Source organism: Cataglyphis hispanica, chromosome 12 (assembly GCF_021464435.1).
Source record: "Cataglyphis hispanica isolate Lineage 1 chromosome 12, ULB_Chis1_1.0, whole genome shotgun sequence".
Classification (NCBI taxonomy): Eukaryota; Metazoa; Arthropoda; class Insecta; order Hymenoptera; family Formicidae; genus Cataglyphis; species Cataglyphis hispanica.
The window spans coordinates 4,950,927-4,961,781 of NC_065965.1; the positions used below are offsets into that span (position 1 = coordinate 4,950,927).

The window sequence follows — 10,855 nt, forward strand, 5'->3', positions numbered from 1 at the left end:
ATTTTAATTAAAAATTTTTAAATACAATTACGTCAAACAAATATAATACTTTTAACACTCTATTAATATTTTTTTGAATATTTTTAACATTTATAGAAGCGTTGAAAAACATTCAATAAAAGCTTTCGCGATGCATTCAAATCGCTGGATTAATAGATATGTCATAAGTTCATGGCAAAATTAAAAACTTTGTTAAATATCAGTTTAATAATAATAAATCGCATAATATACTCTTGTTAAGATTTTAAACATTCTCTCTTAATTGAAATATAATTAACATAATTAAACATAATTGAAATACAATTAAACAATTAAAAACTTTAATCTTTTTTTCACTCCACTCATAATTTTTCGACAATAATATTTTTTAATTTTTAATTGTCTATGACGAGAAAAGTTTTTATTCTTTATATTCTTTTTATTCTTTATATCCTTTTCTGATATGCACACGCTCTTAATTTAAAAAATTAAAGAAATATAAATTTTCTGTATATGTCAAAGTATGTATACATATTTTTATATTTTATGTAAAATATATATAACAACCTTTACATAAATTGTTATACAAAAAACACAGACAATTATTAAAAAATATATATTAGTAATAACTCTCATTTTTCTGTTTCATAAAAAATGTATATATAAATAACTTAAATATCGTATAAAAAAATTGGAAAATTACAAAAAAAATCGACATCAATCTCTACCTATTTTCTCTAGCTATTTTCAAAAATAATCTTTTTAGGAATAAAATATCTTTCCATATCTGGCAAAAATAATATCCCGCGTTCAATATATTATTCAATTCTCTACTTGTCACACGCATATTTCATATTTTACACATTATCAAGCACTCTGAATTTTATTTTTAGTAGAAATGATTTGAAAAAGGATTCTCTAAAAAAGGATTCCCTAAAAAAGGATTCCCTAAAAAAACTTCCGACTTTTGAGAGGTGTCGATAACATAGACGGCGTAATCGTGATGCTTGGTCCGAATGTGCTTCCGTATGTCAGTCTTGATCTTGTCCTCGTAGTAGCAATAAGGACATTTGAATCTGGGCAGCTGACCGCATTGATAGCGCAGATGAGTCATCAAGTTTTTCTTCCACCTGTAGACGTTTCGACAATTTGGATTCGGACACGGAAAATGGCTTGATTTGTACTTCCGTTTATTAATCGCAGGCTGTCTCGTCCAGCACGCAAATTTTTTGTTATCTGAAAAAGTAACGACTCATTCGCGATTAAAAGTATTCAGTAACACTCGTCAATGCGTGCGAAAAGATGGAATGCATATCGGCCTTGAAACAAGAAAAACATTTATTTATTTATTTGCACTTAATCCTTGACTTTCGGCTTAAGATGGACTTCCCGTTACAATTCTTCTCCAACATTCACTTATACATTCAATCTTATATTTAAATTAAAAAACTAAAGAAAACAACTACAAACTAATAACAATGCTCCAATATACTAAAACTGAGACTAACACAAAATTCAAAATTAAAATTAAAACCAAAATTGAAATCAAAATTAAAATTGAAATCAAAAATTCAACTCAAGTCAAGTACAATCAAATACAAAATCAAACTCAAAATATAAATCAATTTTAAATCAAAATTATCCATTATTTCCTTTCTCCCCACATTCACATCTCCCTCGCTTCCTCCATCTATTATCTATTTCGTTATTTCAGCTCTCTCTTTGTCCCTCGCTTCCTCCATCCTCTCTCTTGTCCACTGAGTCTGCTCCCTCATTTTTCCTTGGCCTTTTCCTCTTTGTCCCTTGACTTCCTCATTTCTCCTTTCTCTTTCTGCTGATTCTCGCATTCTTCGCATTCCTCTCTCTTTTCCTCTGCTATTCTTTCATTTCCTCGCCTTCCTCTTACCTCCTTCCTTCTCGTCTCACTCTATTCTCTTCTCCTTTCTACATCTTTCTGCAAATATCACTCTCATTTTCCTTCCTTCTAACTACACGATTTTTCCTCCTCATTCTCCAATCTGAAGTCCCCAAGAAAAACATTATCGTCAAAATTGCGTCAAATCTCGACACTTTGATTACAACTAGTCTGTCTTTTTATATGAATCTCTTTTTTTTCCTCTTCCCAAGCTGAAATTGCAATTTTTGATTGCATCTGTTTGGTTTATCTTGTTCGCGTAACACAGTTTATTTAATATTAAAAGTAACAATTTCATATTTAAACTAAATGTTTGCCACATATGTGATTTTCTCAGCAGGCTATTTTTGAAAGCGAATAAAACGCGGATACGTATATTTGTTTTCATGTATTTATTTAATTTTTAAAAATAATATTCCAATATGTTTTAATATCTATGTATAAATTTCATTTCAAATGTTCTCAAAAAACTAATATAATTTTTAAAAAATGCATTTAAACAATTAGTTGACATTTTGTGCGGATATTCGCCAATTGTCCACGAATTTTGATTAGATAAATAGTTATGATCAGTATTATGTCATCCGTCGAGTTAAAGATCATTTATCAAGATATGTAGATTCAAAATATATCAAGTAGATGAAAAAACAGGCAAGTTTCTCTATTTCATGATGAAACGAAAGACGACATAATTATGCTTGCGAATCAGGATTGTTTTCACATTTTTCTTCGAACAGATCAACAATGTAGACCTTTCGACTCCTGTGCTTGCGAATGATATGCTTCCTCACGTTGTCCTTAATCTTGACCTTATAATTATCACAATAAGGACATTTGAAGCGTGGCATAAGACCGCACCCATATCTGAGATGCCTCGACAAATTCTTTTTCCATTTGAAAACGCGGCGGCAATTATTATTCGGGCAAGGAAATTCGGCTTCGATGTTATGGGGAGATGATGTGTCCTTAGAAGACTCATTAATATCTGGAAGCAAAAGAACAAACAAAGATGATCAATTAGTCTTGACGCAAAGTCATACGTCTCTCGGATTACTAAGCTGAAGAAACCAATCGCTTTTTCGTCACGAGTATTATCTTCCAAAAATAAAATAAGTACACAAGAAAATAAGTAAAATAAGAACTGACAAATAAAGATATGATAACATAAAAAATAAAATACTTGACATATGAGCACTATACTCAATATAACGATTGTCCATAACATTCTGTGTAACATAAATTCCTTAGGTTCAAAATGCAATATTAAGACATCGTATTATTGATGATTACTGTTGATTTATTATTTGTGTGCACATCCGCAACAAAATAAAAGATTAATATTGAAAAAGTTATTTTCATTAAAAAAAAGAATAAAATGTAAAAACGTAGGATTTAATAACTTTAATAAATACAATAATACATTAATTTTTATTTCTTTTTTTAAATAAAAATGTGATTCTAATTTAATAAATTCAATATATTAGATAACTCATTTGTTAATATAATTTAGAAATCATACATTATATATAAGCAAATATTTCCAGAAATAATCCAATTTTTTTTCATTTTTCTTTTTCATTTTATATCAAAGACAATTTTGAATTTGCATAGATATAAAAAAACTAATGTAAATAATTGATAAATAATAAATAATAACATCTTAAATCACTATCGCATACATTTCTCTCTTTATTATCAACTTTATTTAAAACACTCGTGTTTGACTTTTGTAGCGACTTGATCGTTGAAGAATTTTAATCGCTACACGACAGTGTAAGCATAGATCAATAAAAGCTCCGATTAACTTCGTTGTTCGTCCATTTCCACGCTGAACGTGGATTAAGAATTCTTAGAAATATCCACGACGTAAATCTCAAAATCCTTGTGCATTCTAATGATGTGTTTTTTTATATCGGTTTTAAACTTGCAGCAATACTTGCAATAAGGACACTTGAAGCGCGGCATAAGACCGCATTCATATCTGAGATGTCTCGTCAGATTCCTCTTCCAACTAAAAGCGCGGCCGCAATTATGATTCGGGCAAGGAAATGATCTAATCTCATTATCGATGTCATCCGGAAACGATCTCTTGAGAACTTTAGAAAACCTATTAATGCCTGAAAGCAGAAGAATAAAAGCATGTTCAGTCAATTTTGGCGCAAAGCCTTCTCACAGATTAACATGCAGGAGAGACCCAACCGGTCGTCCCAAGAATTATTTTTTAAAAATGATGTGCGCATAAAATTAAAAATTCTGAAAAATAAAAATGTGGCAACATAAAAGTAAAATATTCCATATCTGTCACCTCGTTCAATACAATTGTTCATAAAATGAAATTTTATACTTCGTAAGTATTTTTAGATCCAAAATGCAATATGGCATTAATAATTAATTAAATATTAGTAATAAAATTTATTAATTAAATATTAGTAATGAAAATAATGCAATAAGATATTAATAATTAAACATTAAAAAAATTACATTTCATTAAATCTCTAGCATAACCCAGACGAATGTTATATACTTATTTTCTATGACAGTATTTATTAACAGAAAATAAATTCTTATATACATATTATCCTATTTACCAATGGTCGCAATTACATCTACAAGAAAAAACAATAACTTTATTGTTATGTATTTTCACTAATAGAATACAAGAATGTGGGAATCAATAGTCTTATGTAGAATAAATATTAATTTTTATTACTGTTTCTAAAATTAGAAATAAGATAATTCTAATTTAATCAATAAATTAAATACACATATTACAAATAATTCATTTGTAAATAGAATTTAGTAATTCTACATATAAATAACATACATATAAATATCTATTTATAAAATATTATATTTTTCAAAAATTTTTTATTTTGTTTTAAACTTAAACCTCCAAGAGACAACTTTAAATATGCATAAACATAAGAAACTTAATTTACAAAATTAATAAATAATTAATAATAATATTTTAATAATAATATAATATCGCATAAATACTTATTATCCATCATTACTTTTATATTAAAAAAACGTATTTAATTTTGCAATGTCTTGATTGTTATAGAATTTTAATCGCGATGACAAGCCACGTAAAAACAACTCTCGATTAGTTATTTTGTTCGTCCATGCCGAACGTGCAATAAGAATTCTTCAAGATGTCCAAGACGTAAATCGCGTGGTCTTTGTGTCTTCTAATGATGTGTTTTTTCACATCGGCTTTGACTTTGCAGCAATACTTGCAATAAGGACATTTGAAGCGCGGCATAAGACCGCATTCATATTTAAGATGCCTCGTCAGGTTTCCCTTCCAATCAAAGGATTTTATACAATTAGAATTAGGACAAACGTAGAATCCTCCACACTGCTTTCTAATTTTTGTATTCATGTCCACGTCACATAGTCTTGTCGTGAAGAAGTCTGAAAAGAACAAGGATGTCGTTGTGAGCAAAATGGTCTGCGATTTGTTTGATAAAACGTATATCATACAAATAGCAAGGCATTTAAGGCTCAAGGATTAATTTTGATTTTTCTAAATATTATTGCATTACATTGTAAAAATATAATATCTAAAAAAATCCATATATTATAATATGACTAATTTAAGCGGAAAGCATGTAATTTACCATATTTTATTTGCATTCTTACATCTTGAATTCATACAACAAATTTATAAATTTATACAAGTACAACAAATTAGTCGCATAAAATTTAACGTGAAGAAATCCTAAAAAAATATATATTTTTATCAAATCGTTCAAAATAAATTCAGTCATTAAAGTCCTTAAACAGAAAAATTTAATTGGAAAGAATATCATCAGTGTAATTCGACTAATAAAAATTTTATCTTCTTTCTCTCAAAAGATTTATCTTTCATTCCCTAAAAAGATTGGTCCTTTATTTTAGAGAAATGCAATCTCTATTAATTTTTAGGAATAAGTCTCTTCGCTTTATCTTTAAGAATTTCTTTAATTATTCAAAACATTTACTCACTCATTCTCTCTTCCTTTCTCTCTTTTATAAAAAAATATCAACTTAAGGTTTCATTCTTTTTCATCGTATACTTTACTTCTTCTTCTATTCACAATTTATGTATAACTACTATAAAAATGAACCTTTTCTTTAACGCAATCCCATAACTTAAAATCAAATAAGATAAAAAAAAAAACAAGTCCCTGTTTTTTCTAACACAATAATAATTAAATGTGATATTTATATAACGTAATTCGTAATTTTTTAAAAATCATTTTGTCATTATAAAACAATTGTTTCAAAAAAAAAATATATATATATATATATATATATATATATATATAATATATTCGATGACGAATATTGTACATAGTTCCATCAGCATATCGGAAGTGAACCGGAATCATTCAGAGTTGGTGGTCAGGACGTAGATGCTGCAATTCTTGTGCACTCTTTTGATGTGTCTACTGATATTAGCTTTCCACTTGCCGCGATAATCACAATAAGGACATTTGAAGCGCGGTTCCTTGCCGCACTCGTTACGCAAATGTCTCTTCAAGGTGCATTTCCATACGAATATGCTGGGACACTTGGGGCATTGGTACTTCTTGTAATTATCATTGGCACGTCGATTCTTCCATATTTTCCTCCTGTAGAAAACTGCGGGATAGAAATCTGCGAACATAGAGCGATTCCGAGTGTTTCATAAATTTAGTATCGAGCAATGGCTATACAATAAGCTCGGTTTAAAAACAGAGATAATAAAAAGGATTTATCCTAAAATTTGTCCCAAAATGCGTGTGTAATAATTGTATATAATAATGTGGAATACATGGTGGAATACATTTAAAAAAAATGTATATAATTTAATCATTATCGTAATATATAGTGTAGAAGAAATACTAAGCAAATTATAAATCGTTATTAGTATGTCGAAAGAAAAGTATATGAATTATTACTAGCTTCTTTTATGCGACACTAAATGTATGTTTATTAATCTATGTTAATTTATTTCGTATTTATTTCGCATATAATCTATGTAGAATTTGACACAATATCGTACAAAATTATTATTATTATTATTATTTACGGGAATAATCAATTGTACAATCTTTTTTACAAAAGCATTATTTATCATATATTATTAATATAATTATTAATAACTATATTATAAATTATATTACTAATTAATAATATAATTAAGAATATACACGTTTCATGTTTTAGCTGGCGAAAAAATCGTTTTCAGGGTTTCTTGATGCAGCGGTTAATCACGGTCAGCACTTCGCTCCTCTTGCAATTGACGCGGATGTGTTTGTAAATGTCACTGTACAGCTTTCATCAGTGAAGAACGAGCATTCCAAGCATGGATTCTACCTGCACACGTACAGCAGATGTTATATAAAAACTCCTCTTTCGCTTGAAACCGCGGTGACTTGGATGGAATGATTAAAAAATTTCAAACAAAAAACAAAATTAATATAGCTTATACATATATATATATATATATATATATATATATATATATATATAGATAATTAAATTTAACGCAATATAGACTTAAATTGTGATCTGAAACAATTAAACGCTTGTTATTATGGAGCTAATATATATTACAGAATATCAATCCTGTGATTAATGGAAAATTATTAGCATTGGAAATTACATCAAGCACAAAATCGTTGTCAATTTGATAATTCAGAGTATTTAGTGGCACTTTTTTCATTTATTCTATATATAATAATAAAATAATGTCACAATAAAAACAGCCAACTTTTCTCTTTAAATATTTTATTAATGATAATTACATAATAATGACACTGAGATAAAAAATAATAATAAAAAGTGCAAAATTAAAAATCAATAACACATTTTCTTTAACACTCGCGCGTATATACAGGGTCCTAGACTACTAGTATACCCCTTTTCTTTCAAAAACTAAGCATTTTAGATAAAAACGTTTTGAATAAAAATTGTATGGTTTTGAGGGGAATATAAGATGGTGTCATTGGTTTGATCTTAAATGGCATCGTTAAGATCAAGTCAAAGACACATTTAATTTCTTAAATGGAATCCCCTATTTTTTATTGCATATTCTTATAGCATCCTATGAGAGCTTTCCAAAACACTATAATAAAGTATTTTTTCATTAAGAATTTTTTGAGTTATTTTGTATCTTAATCTGACATATTTTGATAAAAAATATAAAATATCTCAAAAATTATTTAGTGTTCGATAATTGTATCGTAATACCTTTATGAATAGAATAATAAGATGAATCAAATAATGTACAGAAAATAATTGTTTTTAAAAAAAAGTATGCAATTATTTGCAATATATTTTTTTATAACAATTATTTATTTTTTCTTTACACCATTTGATTCATCTTATTATTCTGTACATAAAAATATTCCGATACAATTATCGAACACTAAATAATTTAGAAGATATTTTATACTAAAATATGTCAGATTAAGATACGAAATAACTCAAAAAATTCTTAATGAAAAAATACTTTATTATAGTGTTTTGGAAAGCTCTCGACATAAGCTATAAGAATATGCAATAAAAAATAGGGGATTCTTCAGACTTAATCTTAATGATGCCATCCAAGATCAAACCAATGATCCACCATCTTATGTTCCCCTCAAAATCATACAATTTTTGTTCAAAACGTTTTTTTTCTAAAATGCTTAGTTTTTGAAAGAAATGGAATGTACGGGTGGTCTACCCTGTATATGTATATAAATTTACTATACACTAATTTACTATACACAAATTTACTATACTATACACTATACAAATCATTATAAATTTATAAATAAAAGCGTAATAATATTTTTGCAGTTTTTTCTTCAATCTTTGCAAAAATTTATTATATAATAATTTATAATATAAATATATTACTAATTGTGTGTAAAAAAAATTGATCGTATAAAAAGATCAATGTGGCTTGTGAATATTATGTCTAATAACATCGAGTGCGTACACCTCTCTTTTCTTGTGACTTTTACGCACGTGTTTGTAAACATTGCTACGCAAATTGCAACGACATTGGCAATACGGACATTTGAATCGCGGGCTTTGTCCGCAGGCATACAACAAATGCCTGCTAAGACTATTCTTTCTCTTGAATATGCGATTGCATGTAGAGCACGGATACATCCTCTTAGTGGAGAATTGCAGTTCTGCCACGTGAAATTTCTGGTCACCTGAAAAAAGAGCAAGCAAAAGAGCGCGCGATCAGTAATGCGCCAAAGTTTCTACTCATTATTTATTTTCTGTTCAATCTTTTTGTCGTGATCTTGACCGTGAATGAAAGGAAGAAGTAATGAATAATCTTTTTAAATAATAATAATTAACCAGATTTATTTGCGTGTGTGTTACCTTAGATTACAGCTGTGAAAAAAAAATTGTTACCGTAATTGTGAAACAGGATTACTTCCTCTCAATCAAAAAATTACTTTTGTAAAATTCGCAATAATCGTCTGAAAAAAAATAGAAAGATCGGCCAATTAATGAAATTATCAATGATATAAACAAATCAGTGATATAAACAGTCAAATGCTTGAATATTGATACTGAAAAAAAATACTGGATCGTAATTAATGCTACATCTGGATTTATCATAATAAAGAAGGATATTGTATTAACATATAGTAATTAGAAAGAGAAAATCAAGCAGTGTATTTTTTTTCCGAAAAAGATAAGTAAAGAAGGGATGCGTAAGTGAATTTTTAATAAATTATGTGAATACAGTGCTACCTTTAACAATTCTTAAACATCTTGATTTTATAAGATTTATGATATAATAGTTGTATTATAATTAGTAGGTCATTTATCATCTATAAAAAATAAAAAGCTTTTTATATATATATATATATATATTTTATGATAGCTTTTAGATTGACTATTAGATTTGTTAAAAGAAAAAAAAAATGTGTAATATATATTTTTTTTAATATTCACATAATAAAAGAACTTAAAATTTTTAATAAATTCTACAATGTAATGCAATCTTTACAATTTACAACGCGTTATTTCACAATTTTCAATATAAAAATTAGAATCATGCATGTAAACTCTAATAATACTTTCATGTATTCTCATGTTAATTAAATAAAATTATCAGAAAATTAAAAAGAGATATTAGTTATTGCAGCTAGTAAAGTTTGCATTGGAAGAAAAATGAAAAGCAAGAAAAGAATAAATTGAAATTAAAATGATATCAAAGAGTGATTAATTAAAAATTAAAAATTCCATCGCAATAAAGAAATATTAAATACAAATGTAAGAATATTATATGTATAGTGAAAGAATGAATAGGATTATGCAGTGTAGCGTGATAATGCAAGATGAAGAAGTGGTTTTTATTTAATATTGATATATTATTAATATATTATTAATAGATTATTATTATATTATTAATATATGAGTTAATGTATTATATATGTATTAATTTACATATATATAAATTAATTGTACAAACAAAAATGCGATCGGATAGGGAAAGAGGAATGTACTTTTTTAATTTCTTTCTTAATTTCTGCCGATATCGATGCAACGAACAACAGCGCCCTGGTGCCGTTTGCGCACGTGCTTATAGACATCAGATGTCCATCTCGAGCGAAAATCACAAATCGGGCATTTGAAGCGTGGATTCTGTTGGCACTCGTAACGCAGATGCCTCGTCAAGGAACCACGATGCGTAAACGAGCTCCCACAATTGTTGATACAAAGAAACTTCCTGCGTATTGGTACTTGAACGCGATGTTGGGGCAAGCGAATGTATTCTGGCGGAATCGAAGGAGGCCAAACGTAGCAATAATTAATGCCTGCAACAAAACATCCATTAATTGGCAGCGCGTTGTTTTGTCAAAATTGTCGAAACATTAATTTATATACCTTCATTGTGTCAACACAGAGAGCGGCAGAAGAATTTTTTATACAGAACGATTTCGACAAAGTAAAACAAAATAGATAACCATACGT

The 10,855-nt window shown here is 28.0% G+C and overlaps 1 protein-coding gene across 36 annotated transcripts in view; it reads right to left on the bottom strand.

The window, feature by feature from the left end:
* Positions 1–10,855, bottom strand: part of LOC126853662 (longitudinals lacking protein-like) — a 177,124-nt gene that overhangs the window by 110,704 nt on the left and 55,565 nt on the right. The window contains exons 7-8 of one of the 36 annotated variants that reach the window (XM_050599581.1): positions 3,835–4,011; positions 2,572–2,879 (exon numbers count right to left, since the gene is read on the bottom strand). The exons of 31 other annotated variants lie outside the window; for them this stretch is intronic. In XM_050599581.1, coding sequence (XP_050455538.1) covers positions 2,587–2,879; positions 3,835–4,011 — 470 coding nt within the window. In that variant the 3' untranslated portion in view covers positions 2,572–2,586. Of the gene's footprint in view, positions 1–2,571; positions 2,880–3,834; positions 4,012–4,985; positions 5,312–6,229; positions 6,539–10,387; positions 10,699–10,855 lie in introns of those variants that run through there. 4 more of the 36 variants (XM_050599619.1, XM_050599608.1, XM_050599627.1 and 1 more) reach the window with 4 other exon arrangements.